We start from the raw sequence: 17,251 nt of genomic DNA on the forward strand, positions 1-17,251 counted from the left end.
AGTGGAGGGGGACAAAGATAATAAGGAAAGACTTTCAAGTGGGCCTCATGTGGAGGCATCAAGGTGGTTCCTCTCTGCCTGAAAAATCTCAAAGTCACCTTGAGCCACAATGCAGGAGGCCCCTCCAGCAGCTCCTTGCTCCCTCTGTGCTTCAAGAGCTGCTCCATGAAGAGCCATCTACCATCCTGACATACATCTAGGTTTCAAATACACCAAAAGAAGTGAATTTCGAATACCACGTTCTGAAATTCTCTGCCACCATAAGTGACTTTAGTTGGGGACTTTGCAAAAGATAGCTGTACTTGCCTTTCACCACCCAAAACAGGGAGCCTTGCAAACACTGCCACCACCTTAAAAGAAGAACAGAGCACACACCACAAACTCAAACACACACCGCAACGCATTCTTCTGGTCACAACAGAAGGCTCCTTCCAAGCCTAATTTTGGCAGGGTGAGACAACGCTGTGGGCACCAGAGAAGGCCCTTGTGGGCACGACTGTGCTCAAGGGCACCACGCTGGTGACTCCTGCTGTAATCACACATTGTTTCTGTTCTTGATCGTTGCAATTTGATCACAATAATGTTTGAGTTCCCTACAAGTGCTCAGCGCCCTTTGACAACAGCTCTTGGCTCCCAATAAAAGGTTGCCACTCTGCCTCAACACAGGGAAAGGGAGATGCTAGGCAGGGACCTTGGCTTACCCCAAGACAAAGAAAGAAAGAAAGAAAGAAAGAAAGAAAGAAAGAAAGAAAGAAAGAAAGAAGCCACCAGGTTCGTTGCAACAGCGAAAGGCGAAGGAGCAGCTGAGCTTCCTGAGTCTCCAACTTCAAAGATCACCACAGCCACAGATCGTAATGCTGGCCTCCTTTACAGGGCTGCTGTTCTAAAACGACAGAGCACAAGTGAAGCTCTCTGAAATGCAATGAAGTGCTCTGTAAATGCTGAGAATTAGGGATGCTCCATTTGTGATTGGCCGGAAATATCTACATCCAGGCTTTCCACCTCTAAGGGTCTCCAAGGAGGCACATGCAGCTGGCTCTCATTTCACTATCTTCCTTTTGAACCCTTTCCTACCAGGGAAACCTGTCCAACAAACTACAGCTCCAGGCTGAGGCCAGGCCTTCCTTCATTTGAGCCACATGCCCAAGTCCTTTCTCCACCAGCAGCCGTCTCTTTTCCCTCTGCAATGGATCCATGTGGCAGAAAGAGCAGGGTGGGGTGGGGCGTTTCACTCCTGGTAGGCACACCACCTAGGCTGGGCTAGTATTTGTGGTTCTGCTGCCAGTTACAAAGGAAAGTGAGAGACGGGACTGAGAGAACACTGAGCAGGAAGAAGTCAAGCCGGGTCTGTGGAGCGTTTGCCTTCTGCACCAAGGCTGTACCGGAGAGCTTTATAGTCTTAAAAACTCACAGATATGCTTCTCTGGAAACTGGTCTATGGATACAGAGACACCTACGACAGGAACCTGGACCCTGCGTACCTCCTGCCTACACCAGATCTCCCAGAAACTTCCTGCTCAGAAATCAAGACACATGAACGAGGCAGGCAGCCATTTTGAGAGCACAGCTCAGGAATCAGGGAGGCGGCAAGTGGACTCCGGAGTGTGTGATTGAGGCAGTCTCAAGAGCACAGTGGAAAATCCACACATCAAACCATTTCTTGAAAGAAAGAAAAAACCAAAACCCACACACCACAGCCAGAGGGCTGGAAGCAGTCACAGATGGCCATGCCTGGCTACCTAACCTCCCATGTTCGAGTTTCAAGCAAAGATGCAACAAAACCCCTCACCCCAAACCACAATAAGCCTGGTAGGGAGGGCGCTGGGAACATACTAGGAGAGAGTGAGCTGCTTTTAAAAAATAAGTTTCAAAAGACAACTGTAGTAGTTCCAGTGAGCAGCTGCCCCCTGAGGCTTGAAGGGCTTGCCAGTTTATCTGTGGGCCTCAGGCAGATTTGGGTGGTTGGGAGGGGGCAGCGAGTCATGATCAGAGACTGAAGGTTGCCAGCAGTGCTGAAGTTGTTCCATCCACCCGCTTGGAGGTATGACATTGACATTCCAGAGCACGGGGGAATAAAATGCAGCCAGGTAAGAACAGGATCCAGCTTGCAGGAATTAGGGAAAACATCATGCGCCAACACACCTGACCTCCCCAGTTACAGACACCCCCCCCATGCACATAATAAAAAGGGGCCTGCTGGGAGAGAGCAGCCGACGCAGTCCCACAAACTCAGCACCTCTGGCATTAGGTCCACAAAGGCGGTCCAGCTGCAGGGTTACCAGCAGGAAATCTTCCCATACTCCCAAGGGCCAGCGGTCAGGCACCATCACCCCACAAAGACCCATACGGAGGAGATTTCCAAGATGATTGCAAAGGTGAACTTTATTATGGCAAGCACCTGAGCTACCCCAACATCTCTGCTGTTCAAGGACGGGAGAATGGGAAATGGCTCAACGGTTCTGTTTCAAGATTTAGGACGCTGTGGTGCATTTTGCAGGCCTGCCACCAATAACATCAGGGGGGAAGTGGAAAGGTTCATTCAGACCTCTCATTTCTAAGCCAGGCTACAGCACGAGGCCTCAGGGACATTCCTGGCTCTGTGAGTGAGTAGCAAACTCAGCTTCTTGCAACTGAGACCCACTGAGAAACACGCAGATAATGGCAAAGTTTCCGTTTTGCAAAACAGCTGTGTGGCACCCACACCTCTCTTTGCAGCTGCTCCTCAGAGCCTTCTGGGGGTGAAAACACCTGCAGGCAATCTAAACTGGCCACAATCGATCCCTACCGTGAAGCAGCCACCATCAAAACACAGCCACTCCGCCAGTTTTGCTGGCAGACATTTTTCCATGCTGCAGCTCCCTGCTGCTGGCTGTGACCAGAGAAATGGAGAATGCACATCTTTTTCCGAGAGGCAGATTAATGATCAGGAAACGGCTCCCTTCCCTCCACACAGTGGTGCTCTTTGTCAGGATCCTGCCGGCACAGGGGGGTGGGGAGCCAAGGGAGGAGGAAGCAGCGGTTGTGAGACCTACTGCCTCTCCAGTTTGGTCCCTGAAAAATCCACCTGCCCTTTTAAGAACAACGCCACAATTATGGTGTGCTGAAGTCAGGGCTTGTAAAAGCTTCAAAATGGTCCCTGGAGCAAACGCAAAAAATAAATAAGAAAGGGGGACACCACTGGAAATCAAATGCAGCTGACAAGACGTTCTTGCAAGGAGGCCAAGCAGTTCAGTCTTCTCAAAGTTCAGCTCTTCAAGAAGGCCTCCATGCAGAAAAAAACACACCTTATCCCTCTGTCTCATCTCAGGGGAATCCCAGTGCTGGTAATTAGCAGCAGCTTGACTTAACCTGGCCTGCCCACACACCTTTGCCCCTCTGGCCTAACTGGCTGAGGCGTTCCTGAAAGCCAGCAAGGGTGGCTGTGTTTCACCTCCTCTGATATGGCCAAAGGCTAAATATAGGCTGCAAACCGACACTTTGGGGGGGATGAAAGGCAATATTTAGATGAAATGCAATATGCCATTGCTGTCTGTGCGGATTGAAAAACCACAAACCTTTCAGAAGCATGCTGAAAGCAAGAAGGCCGGTACATCAGATACCTTCCCACAACAAACCACTACCTAACAACCAAGCAGGCTATCAGCTATCCTGGGTTTCATGCTGCCTGTACCCTGGCATTTACTAACAATGTGCCCCAATCTCTCTCTCTTGCCTGCTTTCAAGTAAGGCACAGAATTCCCCAGGGCGATCCAGCCAAGCTGGGTGGTTCTTCGTACTGCTAGGCCGCTTTTTTTTACTTCCCAGGAAGCAAGCCTTTCCTCTTCCCGGCTGGACACAAAAGAGTTCCTGAAAGCGCTGCCCAATACCAAGCGCCTGCTTTGCAACCAGACCACAGCAGGATGCCACCTGCCAGGCAATCCAGGAAGTACTGCTGTGGTTTTGTAGGGAGGGGACTGCACCCTTCTGCTCCCAGGCTTCACACACATACCCCTACCCCAGCAATTTCCAGTTCACTCTCAACAAGTGGGAAAAGGGCAGTACAGGATACCTGACTTCCAATCTGCAGCTGGAAGATCGGCATTCTTTTTTTTTTAATGGCATGATTAACGTGTGATGAATGCTTCCTGGGAAGTCCAATGTTTCCTCTTCCGGCACCTCCTTTGGCAAGCTTTTTACCAACAAGAACTATTTGCACAGCGCTACACCTCCTTTGGCAAACTTTTTGGCAAGAAGAACTACAGCACAGCACAGACATTATCATACACCCTGCCCCAAACATCCATCCACATTTGCTCCAAGCCCCACAAACCACAGGTTCCAAGCAGGCAGCCCCATTCTGCCCTCGGATCTGCGACAGGCCCGTTTGCCACAGAGGAATCAGTCCATGGGCAGCATAGAGGATCTTCAGCAGGAAGCAAAAGTGGCTGTGCTGCGCTGGCCGTGCCAAGTTACCAAGTCAAAAGCACAGATTCCAGAGCCTCCACTCAAGAGAGATGCACACAGCCAAGCCAAGAGCTCAACGTGGCAAGACTCTGCTGCGCAAGGGAGGCTTCCACCCTGGGATCCAGCATCTTCAGTCCCAGAACAAAAAAGTGTTGTTATATGCTCTGAATTAACTGAACCTTTTGCCAAGCCCAGTTAGGCCTTTGTGGTCGAGGAGCCTGCCAAGACTGATGCCTCAGTTTGTGTCCTCCTTTTTTGCCATCGTTAAATTCTCACAAAAATCTTACTGGGGGCTACTGCCCGTCTCTTCTCTGAAGGCTTCCATTATTCTGCAATGGGTGGGTTATAACAGAGGACCACAGGGTAAATGGAGCAGTCTGCATTCTGAATGGTGCCCAGCACAGCCATGATGCTCACCAGCCCAGCTCCTGTGGGCTAAGGGACTATATTAAACTTGGAGAAGTGCCATAGCTCAGCAGCAGAGCATTTGCTTTGTGTGCAGAAGCAGTGTTCGAAACTCTCATTGTTCTAGGCGCATTTTGTGACAGGGAATTTCATTAGTGTGAGCAGTTCCTGAGCTCTGGGTGCAGTACTGCGCCTAAGATTTCAGATTAAAACTGCAGAGTGGAAGGATTTTCTGCCTCCCCACTTCCAGTTACTCTCTGAAGACTGGAGATGAGACCCTCATAAGAATATTAGGGGTGGGCAGACAGGGGAAGGACTAGACCATGTGAAAAATGAACATAATATTTTATGATCTGGTATCTGAAGAAGTGTGCATGCACACGAAAGCTCATACCAGTAACAAACCTAGTTGGCCTCTAAGGTGCTATGGGAAGGAATATTTTTATTTTGCTTTGACTATGGCAGACCAACACGGCTACCTACCTATGACTAGAACTATGGAAGGCACCACATTGAGACACATGAAGTGGAAGTCCATCAGGTATCTGAAGAAGTGTGCATGCACACGAAAGCTCATATCAATAACAAACTTAGTTGGTCTCTAACGTGTTATTGGAAGGAATTTTTTAAAATAATACTTTAGCTGCAGCTCATTCATTTTCAGCTTTGTATTCTTGTTATAAAAAGCTCTCCTAGAAATTCCGTTGCTGTGCCCAAAGGTTTAAGGTGCCATTTAGCTCCTAACTTTCATATCTCTGTTTCACTCCCCGACAGCTCTCCAGGTAGTGCTGGTGAAAGTTCCCGTGCTTGAAACCCTGGAGAGATGCTCCCAGACTGAAGACAATTCTGAGCCAGATGGGCCATGGGTCTGATTCAGTGTAAGGCAGATTCTTAGGTTCCCAACACCAAATGAGACAGACAACTCACCTAACACAATATGGGATTCCCTGCACAGAAGCAGTTCTTTGCGGGCTTCCACGCTGAGGTCTTTGTCAGCGGAGATCCTTTAACTGCGGGTATTGGGAGCTGAGCCTATATCAATGATGGAGAACCTGTGGCTCTTCCAGGGGCTACTGGCCTCCATCTCCCAGTAGCCAGCATGGCCAATGGCCAGGAATGATTGTGGAGTTGTAGTCCAGTAACATGTGTGGGGAGGGGCCCACAGGCCCTCCACCTCGGCTCAGTAGGCAGATCATGTGCTTTACCACTGAACGCCAGCCGCGCCTCAGAGACTGTTCCCTGACATGTGCCTGTACGTGCTTTGGACTAATTTTGGGGGAAGCTTGTGAGGAAAAGGGGGCTCTTGAGAACTGCAAGAGGACGTCCGACGAAGCACCAGGCATGGTGGACTCCTGCCCCCGCCCCCCAAAGAAGGCGGCCGAGGGTAAAGAAAACCCGGTTCAAGTTACAATGAGCCTGGATTCTTAATTGCAACCACTCCCTTCCAGAGGCCCAAGATGCATGCCGGCGCCAACAGACCGACCTGGGTGCTTATCCGATTGCCCAGCCTCAGACAGGGCCCTTTTGTGCTAAGTTCCGCTTCTATACAAGGCTTCTGAAGTTACACATTTTGCTTTTAGCTGCAGTTAAATGATGCAGCTCTCAGTCTGTTTGATTCCTTTTACCCACAGCCCGTAAACAAGAGTCAAAACCCACCCTTACTTATTATTTTTAAACCAGAGTTTATGACTTCTGGAAGCTACAGAATCCTTGGTCTTTCACCTGCCTTGGACTGATTTAATCAGTTAGTCCTCCAAGGGCTTCAAGTATGATAGGATCCACTCCAACCCTGAAGCGCTATGGGAACAGAACCCACAAAATGAAGTCTCCCAACACCTGCTAGTAAACAAAGGCAGTTTTCAAACATGGCTCTTTTCCTTTCCCACAGCAAACTTCACGAGAAGGGAGCTTGCTTTTGTAACATTCACGTAGAATAACTTCACTCAGTTTGCCCACAAAAGCATTTCGTTTTTGCACACACTGTTTGCAATCAATAAATGGCCCACACATCTCTTGATCAATGACCAGCTGAATATGTCAACTTGCTTCACTGAAAACCATCACAGGAAGGAAAAACGGAAGTCGCCACTCAATAGTCACGGTGATGGCCATCACCAACCAAGTCTGTTCATGACCAAGTAAATCTCCAGGCTTGATTACTGTAGCACACTCTTTACCTGGGCTGCCCTTGAAGAGTCTGCAAACATTCAGCTGGTGCAAAATGCAGGCACCAGATACTGGCTGCGATTGGATGCTCAGGAGCATATGACTCTAGAAATGATGTGAGCTGCACTGGTGGTTGCTTTGTTACCAGACTCAATTCAAAGTGCTGCTCCTTGCTTATAAAGACCTAAATGGCTTGGGGCCTAGCTGCTGGAAAAACACACTGTCCTGCAACACAGCCCTCACATTTAACAAAGAGGGGCTGCTCTAGGTGCCCTCGTCTGCTGATTTCTGGCATGAATTTACGAGGAGCAGGGTTTTTTCAGAGGTGACACCAGCTCCGTGGAATGCCCCCCCAAAAGGGAGGCTCGCCTAGCTCCAATACTATATTGCCTTCAGGTGTCAGGTGTGAAACCTGGCATTTTCCAATACGTTTTGAGATTGGCAGAGATTGTGATCGCTATTACAGTAATTTCTTTCTGTGTTGCCGAGTACCGCTTCTTCTTTTCTGATTATTTATTTTGTTTTATATGGCTTCTGGCTGTGTTTGTTAATTGATGTGCAGAGTTCATTTATGAAGAAAGGGTGGAGTATTCTTTTTATAACTTACATTGATATAACAGAGTATGTGAAAGGGAAAAGCTGCATTTGAAACAGATACTTGATGAAACTCTGTCTCTAAGGTGATATAACAGCAGACGTTACTGTGAACCCAGAAGGTTATCCTTGTTCAAAACTGTTGCCTTTAATGCTGTGTGTGTATAACTAATAGCTGGCTCTTTGCAGTAATGATTCTGCATGAAGGCTTGATCACTGTAGGAGAATATGCAACATCACTGATAGGAATGATATAGAGACTGTGAAACCAGAGCCTTGGTTCATTACATGAAATCAATGTGCATTTCCTGCCACCCACAACTCCTTTGCACAACTTCTCCTTTCCAAAGGCTCCCCTATTACCATCACCAGTAGCCAATCACAAAAGCCTTCCCAGATCTTTCTACTTCCTCCAGCCTTTGCCCCCTTTGTTTCTCCATGGGCCCTCCAGCCAGGCTTGCCCTTTTCCTGGGATTCTAACAGCTCACTCAGCGCCTGCCAAGGAATCTGACTGGCTTGGCCGGGGACCCTCCTGCCTGCCACAACAAGCTGTGACATTAGGCAGCCCAGCCAACCGCTTCCAGCTTCAAAGACACAAAACCCCTCAGTGCACCCGCCATATACATTACTGGTGTTAACAAAGAGGAAAACTGAAGATGCAAAGCTTCGACCTACCACAGCTCCATTCAGTCCAGAACTGTCTATTCTGACAGGCTCCCGCTCTCCAGGGTCTCTGGCAGAGAACCTTCCCAACACCTGCTGTCACAACCCAGGAGCCAAATATTTGCTCCACAACCAAACATACAGCCCCTCCTAGCAAGCCGAAAACCATAAGGAGTCATTAGCTGACAGCCGCTGATGTTAAAGGAATCTGCACGTTGAAGAGCCTCAAGCAGGCACCAGAAAACCGTTTGGGAAATGCTTTTCCCTATACACACCTGGAGCAGTGCCCTGTGTGTCACACTACACATTTGAAACACTGAGAGGAGGAGGAGGAGAGTGGCAATAAAATATTCAGGCAAGCCTGCTGGATCAGGCCAATGCATCCTATGCTCACAAACAGTTGCCAACCAGATGCCCCAATGGGAAGCCCAAAAGCACAACTGGAGCACAACAACACTCACCTTTCCTTCTGTTTCCAGCAACTGGTATTCAGAACCATTGCTGCCTCCAACCAAGGCGGCAGAGCAGAGCCATCGTGCCTGTTAGCCATCATAGCCCTCTCCTCCATGCATTTCTCTAATCTTCTTTGGTATTAGGTAGGGCTGGGAAATCTTCTGATTTCCCACTGCCAGCCACTGCAGACTAGGGCTGGGAAACCTTTCTGGCCTGATAGGCCAAATCCTTATCTTCCCCTGCAGGGCAACCCACCTATCAATCACCTGACATCATAATGGCATCATGTGATCGACACTTTGCAAAGTCCCCTGGGCAGGACTTTCCAAATGCCTGATAACCAGACGATATGATGTCAGGTGTAGGGCAAGCAACTGTGGCTTGCCTGAAATGGCTTGATGGGCCAAGTGCAGAGGCCTGGCGAGCAGGATTAGGCCTGTGGGATGGAGGCTCCCCACCCCTGGTGTAGACAATGATGAGCTAGATGGACCAATGGCTCAGCATAAGGCAGCTTTCTATGTTCCTAGGGCCAAATGACAGGTTAAAAAAACAAAAACAAATCAGAATCATAAAGTATTAATAAACCTGTCAACGCTGCTTCTATGTGACGACAGGAAGAAGCGAAGACCTTCTTCCAGGTTTGTGTAAAGAATGGAATGGCGACAGGCAGAGTGAACAGTAAAGACAGAGGCAATGAACTCACATGAAGGCAATGAACACCCAAAGGCTACCCTAGGGAGGCAAGGAGAATGCCCAGTCCGTGTGAGGCAAGGAAGTAAGTTATGCTATTTCAAACCACTGCAGATGGCACAAAAAAATAAGAGCACGCTGGACTCTGCAGTTGCTTTGCTAGGTCTTCATTTTAAGAGAAGCTCACTCTAGCTCTTTAAAAACGACAGCCCTATATTGAGGCGCTGAGTCAAAAAACCAGAGAGAGGAGGCTGATCCTGTGCCCTCAAAGCAGTAACCTGAGAAGCTAACAAACAGTCCCCAGAAAGGAGACAGAATCACAGAAATAATTTGGAATGGAGACACATTTAAGTTGGTGGGGGAGGAACCTGGGCACAACCATTTAAATGATCTTACACTATATTCACCGTAGGCCTTGCATTGCTATAGCGATCCTTACTTGTGAGCCAAACAGGAAGCTATAAATGGGATTTGACCCAGATGGATAGCATGGTTCACTAAGTTCGGAGGAGGCTTTTACATCCTGGAGAAAAGCCAGTTCACCTGCCCCACATTCTGCAACTGCCACTGATTTATTTGTTTGCTAGTTACCTGTTTTACACAGAAAACCACCTTCCCTTCACTGACATTCTTGTAATTCCTCAGTGAAATCACAGTCGGTGGTCATGAGGGGGATGTGGCCTTTGGTGAGCTGAGCTCCACCGCAAGATTATAAATTCACTTGGGAGCACAGGGAGGGAAAGGAGGTGTGTGTGTGCGCGCGTGAGAGAGAAAGAGAGAGAGAGAGAGAGATGATTTAAGTGGGGAAAAGGAGACTAGATGTGTATAAGCAAAGGTTTGAGTAGGAGGAACAAAATAAAGTTCCAGATAAACAGCTCCTACTAGGTATTTTTTAAATATGCTACTTGTACCTCCAGATGCAGTTCACCTGAGAGGGCCACAAAAGCATGCATGTACTGCACTGTTTACTAGATCCCACTAGCTATTTGCAAGCAGGCTGGCCCAGGCATGCACAAAAAGCTTAAGATTAAACAGCAGCAGCAGAATGCTCTCAATATATAAGTGAATATTTTAACCAGCTTGAGCTAAGAGTGGGGTGAATGCAAAGGAGACAACAGATGAGATGGAGATGTGGGAAAGTCTTTGGTTCAGATTTCCAAGAACCACAAAACAAACTGGGTTCCCTCTCTTTTTCATCCTGGTCTACCTCACACGGTTATTGTGAAGATAAAAAAGGCAAAACATTCAGTGCACTAAGCAGCTCACTGCAGCCTCCTGACTTATTTGCATAGAAAGTTTGGAGTGCCTAACACAAGCAGAACACAGTCTGAGCTGAAGGGAGAACTATCAGTGCCAGAGCTTATTCCCAACTGTAACCCTTCTGGTACAAATTAAACCACAGAGGACAAGCCAGACCCCACAGCCCATCTGCGTGAAATCACAACGGGAGACCAGCTCAACTCCAGGTGGAAAGAGCAAAGAATGACAGACAGTCCCCATCTCTCTCCCACAGGCACTCCTAATGCTTAGAGCTGCCTTTGACAACCTGGTGCCCTCTAGATGTTTTGGACTACAGCTTCCATCAGCCACAGCCATCCTGGCCATGCCAGAAGGCACCAGCTTGGCAAAGGTTGTGTTCGAATGCCATATATGTTGCATAAGGGGCAAGACAGACTCTGAGACAAAACAAAACACTCATGCCCTCATTTTCCAGATGGTGCAACTATCCCCTCCCTTCCATCAAGAGTCCACAAGTTTGCACACCCTGGTCTCTTTCTTCTTTTTCTGGAAATCAGCCACAGACTTCCTCCTGAGCTTGGAGCTGGAAAGGGGAATCACCCCGTCCTCCCAGGCTGCATAAACACTCCAAGCCCCTCCCAGCCTCACCATGATGTCCACTTCCCCCTTCAATTTATTTATTTTCGAAGGAGTGGGTGAGGGCAGAATCAAAATGACCTCAAATTTTGGCTAGTTAGAGCAAACATACTTTCCCCAAACCCATTACTGCACTTCTCTCTCTCTGCTGCCCCTTCCAAATTTTTCCTACAAGGTTCTGAAGTCCAGCTGCCTAGTGCTCTTTGCTACAAGAGGACACCCAAAAGGAACTGTGGGATTCAAAGGCAATGGCTCAGTTATTTCCAGTGCTTTAAATGGAAAGATGTTTGCTTGAACTTGAAAGCCAGGAAATGCAACAAAAACAACTAATCCATTTGCATCTGAGCATGGAGGGAAATAGGCTCAACACCCATGAATGCAGGAAGTTTAATAGTTTAATGCCACAGAAAGGAGTATCGAAGTAAAACATATACCAGACAAACTGCAAAAAATCCAGTGCATATGGAAGTGCATAAAATCTGGGGTGGGGGGAATAAACAAAAGCAAGTGATAAAGATGGGTGCACCCACCCCCAATTCAGTGTAAGAGCCACACACTTTCAGCAGGGGAAGCTCACAGCAGTCTTTAACCATCCCTAGTGAAGTGACCATGATGGAGACAGACATGGATGCAAAGCCTCAAGCATCTTGCTTGCCAGCAGGCAAAATGGCTGATGCACACGCAAAAGCACAGGGCAAACTAGTCTCGGTTCACCAACAGGAAGGCCGCCTGTGATCTGTTGACGGTGTGTGTGTGTGTGTGTGTGTGTGTGTGAATATTCCAATGAGGAACCAAAAGAATCCACACTGCTGCTATTAATTGTAGAGCTGTCTTCCTCAGAGTAGCCTATCAGCAGCATAAGCAGGAGAATTTGTCCTAAGACGCCTTTCTCCCTTCCCTCCCAGCTGAAGGGTGGGGACAGGCTGCCATACCAGGGCAACATACTCACACGCTCCCCCAGAAACCTCCGGTCTGGAAAGGGGCATGGCTTCCTCCTTGTTTAGGAGCTCAGTAACTTTTGCGACATTTGCTTATGAACCTCACAAACAGCTTTCTCCCTCTCCTTGACCATTAAGTCAAGACTGTGTAGACAAGATAGACACAACAGCCCCACAATACAGAACCAAGCAATTAATTCAGTTCCAGCAATGCACCATTAAAACAAACGAAAAAAGCAAAACGCAGCAAGAGTTAAGGATTCCCCTTTGCCAGCCTCTGCGTTTCCCCAAGCGCCTTCAAGGTTTTGCCAACAAGTGAGATCCTGAAGCACACGGAAGAGTCCTTTTATGGACACCCACTTCCCTTTCCTTATGCAAGAGAGGGAGAGAGAATAAAAATAAAGGTTAGCTTGCCTATGGCAAGCTCCCCAGGGCCTGAACATCCTAGCCCAGAAGTTAACAGCTAACCAGACAGACCACAAACACACCGCCTTTCCCTGGGCCTGAATTACCAAGGGCTCAGGCCTAGCAGCCACTGAGAAGACGGAGGGGCTCCCCAGGGCTGGAACAATGGGCTCGGAAACCTGCAAAGCAGCTCTCCCCACAAGCATCCCAACAATTTGGCAAATCAACAAAAGATGCGGAAGGAGGGAGGGAAGGAGCAGCCCGATCGTGAGGGGCCCCCCGTGCCTGTTTCCTCGGGAGGAAGCTTGCAGGGAACTGCAGCAGGCACGGAGCCCTGCCCTCTCCAGGGTGGCCTTGGTAGCCTGCCCCCCTCCTCTCTCTGCTGCAAGGCAGCGATCGCCCAAAAGGCCGGGTGGGAGCCAGGCGGAGAGAGCGAGCGAGCGAGCGATCGGCCGGGGGACGGCCGGGAAAAGGGGGCTCGGGCACCGATCGCAGCATGCAAAGGGGGCGGGGCGGGGGACGGACGGCGACGGCACCCGAGGAGACCAGATGGGCAAAATGGCGCTGGGAATAAAATGCAACAATTTCAGGCAGGTCGCCATGTTGTCAGGAGCAAAGCGGGGCCCGGCTGGGAGAAAAAGCAAGCCGCGAGCGAGCGAGTCAGCGAGGGCGGAGCGCCGGAGCGCGTCGCCTGTGGCCGGCGGGGAGGGAAAAAAACACTACCGCCCAGCAACAACAACAGGAGCCGGTCGGGCCCGACGAGTTTCCGCCCGCGCAAAACACAGAGAGAGAAACGGCCAGCAGCGCCGCACGTGAGATTATAACGGGACTTTTCCGCGGGGGCGGGGAGAAAGCGGAGCGCGGAGGACGCGGCAAGCCGGAGCGACTCCGAATTGGCGCAGAGGAGGAGAAAAGGAGGAGACTCCGAAATCGTCAAGAAACAGCAGGGCATGGATACTACGGGAGGTGGAGGGAAGGGAGATTTGGAATGACTCCGGATCGGGAAAGAAAAGTAAGCGGGGTTTGCAGGGAAGATGGCATGCAAATGAATGGATGGATGGAAGGAAGGGGCAAGGGATGGATCATGGATGGGTGGAAGGAGGACCCGGAGTGACTCCAAATCGGAGGCGGGATGGGGGATGCGCGTTTCTTTCTCCTCCTCCCTGTCTCTCACCAGCACTGGAGGTGGAAGGCGGCGGGGCAGTGGTCGCAGCAGAGCAGGTCGCCGCCTTCCTTGCAGCTGTCGCAGCTGTCGTGGTTGGTGGCGCGGCCGCTCCGGCGCTGGGCCGAGTGGTGATGCTGGTGCGCCGGGTGGTGCTGCCGGTCTCCGCCGTGCGCGGGGTGGTGGTGGTGCTGCTGGTGGTGCGCCGGGTGGTGGTGGTGGTGCGGCGACGCGTGGTGCTGCTGGTGGTGATGGTGCGCCGGGTGGTGGTGGTGCTGGTGGTGGTCCCCGCTGCGGTCCGGCCGGCGGCTCCGCTTCTCGCTGCCTCCCGCGCCGGCGCCGTCGTCGCTCCGGGGAGGCGCCAGCAGCGCCTGGATTTGCTGCCATGTCGGGGAAAGAGGAAGAAAGGGGTGAGCGGGATGGAGACCGGAGGAGGGGGAGCAAGAGGAGGGGGTCGGGGGGGAAGGGACCCTCCCGCCGCGCGCGCCGCTCACCTCCATCAGCCCCCCGGACGTGTCCAGGTCGTAGACCACCGTCTTGGCCTCCATCCTCTCCCACATCCAACAGCGGCGCCGCGCAGGGCCGGCGGCGGCCCCGGCAGAGGGCGGGCGGGAACCGGAGCGGGGGAAGGGAGCGCCGCCGCCGCCGCCCCTGGCGCTGCTCCTCCGGCTCCTCCCGGTGGCTGACAGGCCGCCCTTCGTCCCCTCCGTCGCCGCCGCCGCGTCCTGCTCCTGGCGCCGGGTCTCCGGTATCGCCGCCGCCGCCGCCGGCGCGAGGGAGGCTGCTGCCCTGCTGGGCCTCGTCCCGCAGCCTCCTACCCGACGGGCCTGGCCGCCGCCGCCGCTGCCTCCGCCGCTAGCGCTGCTGCCCGGAGCGGCCCCGGGAAGGCTGAGGGGACGGCTGCCATGACAGGGGGCGGGGCCCGCGCTGCTCCCGCCGCCGCCGCTGCCTCCTGGGGCTGCTCCTCTTGCTCCTCGCCGCCGGCTCCTGAGGGAAAAGGCGAGCGGGATCTGACGGGCGCCGCCGCCGCCGCCTCCTCACTCGCAGGGCCCCGCCGCCGTAGTCGCCGCTGCCGCCGTAGCCACAGCGCTCGTCGCGCAGGCGCACAGCGCCCTCCCCGACGCCCCGGGAGCATGCGCGCGGAGGAGGGTGCTGTCTGCGCAGACGCAGGGAATGGTGGTTGGGGGGGCGAACGACACTTTGGAGGCCCTTATTTATTTATTTATCTCCCTCTTTTCAGGCGTTCGACAACCCGTCCTTTGCGCACGCGCAGTTTCCCCCTTCTTTTCTCGCACATGCGCGGTTCTCGCTCCCCTTTTTTTACGTATAGGCAATCGGTTCTCCATTTCTAAACACGCACTGTCCCCGCTCCCTTTCGTACGCATGCGTAGTCCTCGCTCCATAACCCCCCCCCGTGCGCGTGTGCAACCTTGCTCCGTGTTTCCTTTTTGTACGCATGCCTAGTGCTAAATACGTTTGCTTTCAACGCATGCGCAATCCAGCTCTTGTGTTGCCCTTTCTACGCATGCGTACTCTTTCGTGGGTTTTTGCACTCTGCTTTCTGCGCATGCTCAATAACCGCTTTCTTCCCTCTGTTTACAGTGGGAAAACTTCACGAAATCAAATGAAGCAACATTTTCCTAACAGTTACGAAACAGATTTTACACAGCGGTTTCTAGAAAAGTAATACAGTAGTTGTTCTGTTCTACGCAGCCGCAGTTCCGCCTCTCTTATTTCCTCCCCCCCCCCCGCCCTTTGCTTCGACGCAGCGGCGGTCAAGCTCAGACGACCGCTCTCGCGCATGCGCACAGCATGGACTGCCTGACTGGAGCGACCGCCGCCACTTCTAGCGCGTGCGCGCAAAGGGCCGAAAGCGGCGGGCTGAGATTGCGCGTGCGCGTTGGAATCCCCGCTCTGCAAGTGGGCGGGGTCCTGCCTCCTTTGCCAAGCGGCAGGTACAGCGAGGCTCAGTTCTTTTGTCCGCAGCCCGGATTTCGCGGTTCTTTTTGAAGCTTTGTTTAAGCCTTCTGGCGGGAGTTGCAGAAGATCCTCATTAAAAGAGACAATAGAAAGTTATGGCTTGATTGAGCCGGGAATCCTAGTATAGATGGTAGGCATGGAGGAGGCCATCCCAGGTGGCGCGCGCTTGGTTCTCTGCATCTCCTCATTTAACCCCACAACAACCCTGCAAGGTCGCTTAAGAGACCTGTAATAAACGAAAATCCGCCCTGATTCCCTTATGGAGGACACAAGAGCCCTTCTAGAGTCCTTTGTAGGTTCTCCATCTGCCAGAGAAAAGAACAGAGGCCAGCCAGAGAATATTGAGAAGCAAAGCAGCTCGTAAGCCTGATCTTTATTGATCTGTTGCAACAGGGTGTCCCATTCACACACAGGAGAAGGAGGAGGACCCAGAACCAAGGTGTGTCCACCCTTATATAGACATTTTAAATTGCCCTCCCTGGAGTCCAAGACCACCCCCAGAAACATCATACCTACATCACAGAAAGGGCGGTCTACAGCTGAAATCTGAGTGCGTTGTTTATCTCCTGTCTGGCAGGTTACCTATTAATGCTCACTTGATTGGATACCCTGGGGAGCCTGGCCAGTCTTTTGTAATGATAAATACTTAGTTCCTGAGCCAGGTCACAGGCTCACCCTATTCATACACAGACATACCATTAAAACAGCATTTGTGAAGGAAAAGACAATGGGGAGGCTCTTCCATTTGACCTTGCAGAAAAAACACCTGGTCAGCCTGGGAGTCAAAATGGCTCCATAGCTGCTCTCCTGTGCAGCTTCAGACATATGGCCTATATATCTATGTATGTGTTTGCATGGTACATTGAACCTTTATTATATACAGAAGACCTTAATTTATTTATTTCAGACCCAAGGTCACCCAGTGAGTTTCATGGCCGAATCGGGATTTGAACCCAGGCCCTAGTCCTCCAGCACACAAATTCCCCCAACCCCATGCATGGGCTCCCCTGCCCCTGCTCCTTGGCCACCTGCCAAGCCCTTGGTCCATCCAACTCAGTAGTGCTGGCACAGACTGGCAGCAGAACCTCCCCAGGGTTTCAGACAAGGACCTTTCCTACACCTGGAGATGTTCCTGGGAATTGAAGTTGAAACCTTCTGCTTGCAAAGGAGATGCTCTACCCCTGAGCTATGGGCCTTCCTCTAAAAATAAAGTTAAGATTCTAGTCCTCATGTTTTTGAATCAAGGGCCAGTCACTGCCTCTCAGCTTAACCTACCTCACAGGGTTGTCACGGGGACTGATTGGAGAGGGAGAGAACTCTGTACGCCAGCTTGAGCTCCTTGGAGAAGAAAAGTGGGATATAAATGCCGTAGATAAATACCTTACATGGCAGTGTTCAGAACTGCAAAGGGTCGCTTCAGGATAGTTACACACGCATTCTCTCACAAACACACCCCTTTCTATGATTATACAACCTT

General features: G+C 51.2%; 1 protein-coding gene across 5 annotated transcripts in view; it reads right to left on the bottom strand.

Moving 5' to 3' along the window:
- Positions 1-14,437, bottom strand: part of PHF12 (PHD finger protein 12) — a 34,112-nt gene extending 19,675 nt beyond the window's left edge. For 3 of the 5 annotated variants that reach the window (XM_053367609.1, XM_053367608.1, XM_053367610.1), the window contains exons 1-2: positions 14,289-14,437; positions 13,807-14,174 (exon numbers count right to left, since the gene is read on the bottom strand). In XM_053367609.1, coding sequence (XP_053223584.1) covers positions 13,807-14,174; positions 14,289-14,354 — 434 coding nt within the window. In that variant the 5' untranslated portion in view covers positions 14,355-14,437. The remainder of the gene's footprint in view (positions 1-13,806; positions 14,175-14,288) is intronic. The other 2 variants (XM_053367607.1, XM_053367606.1) reach the window with 1 other exon arrangement.
- Positions 14,438-17,251: the final 2,814 nt, after the last annotated feature.

The sequence above is a fragment of the Podarcis raffonei genome, chromosome 15, assembly GCF_027172205.1.
Source record: "Podarcis raffonei isolate rPodRaf1 chromosome 15, rPodRaf1.pri, whole genome shotgun sequence".
Lineage (NCBI taxonomy): Eukaryota > Metazoa > Chordata > Lepidosauria > Squamata > Lacertidae > Podarcis > Podarcis raffonei.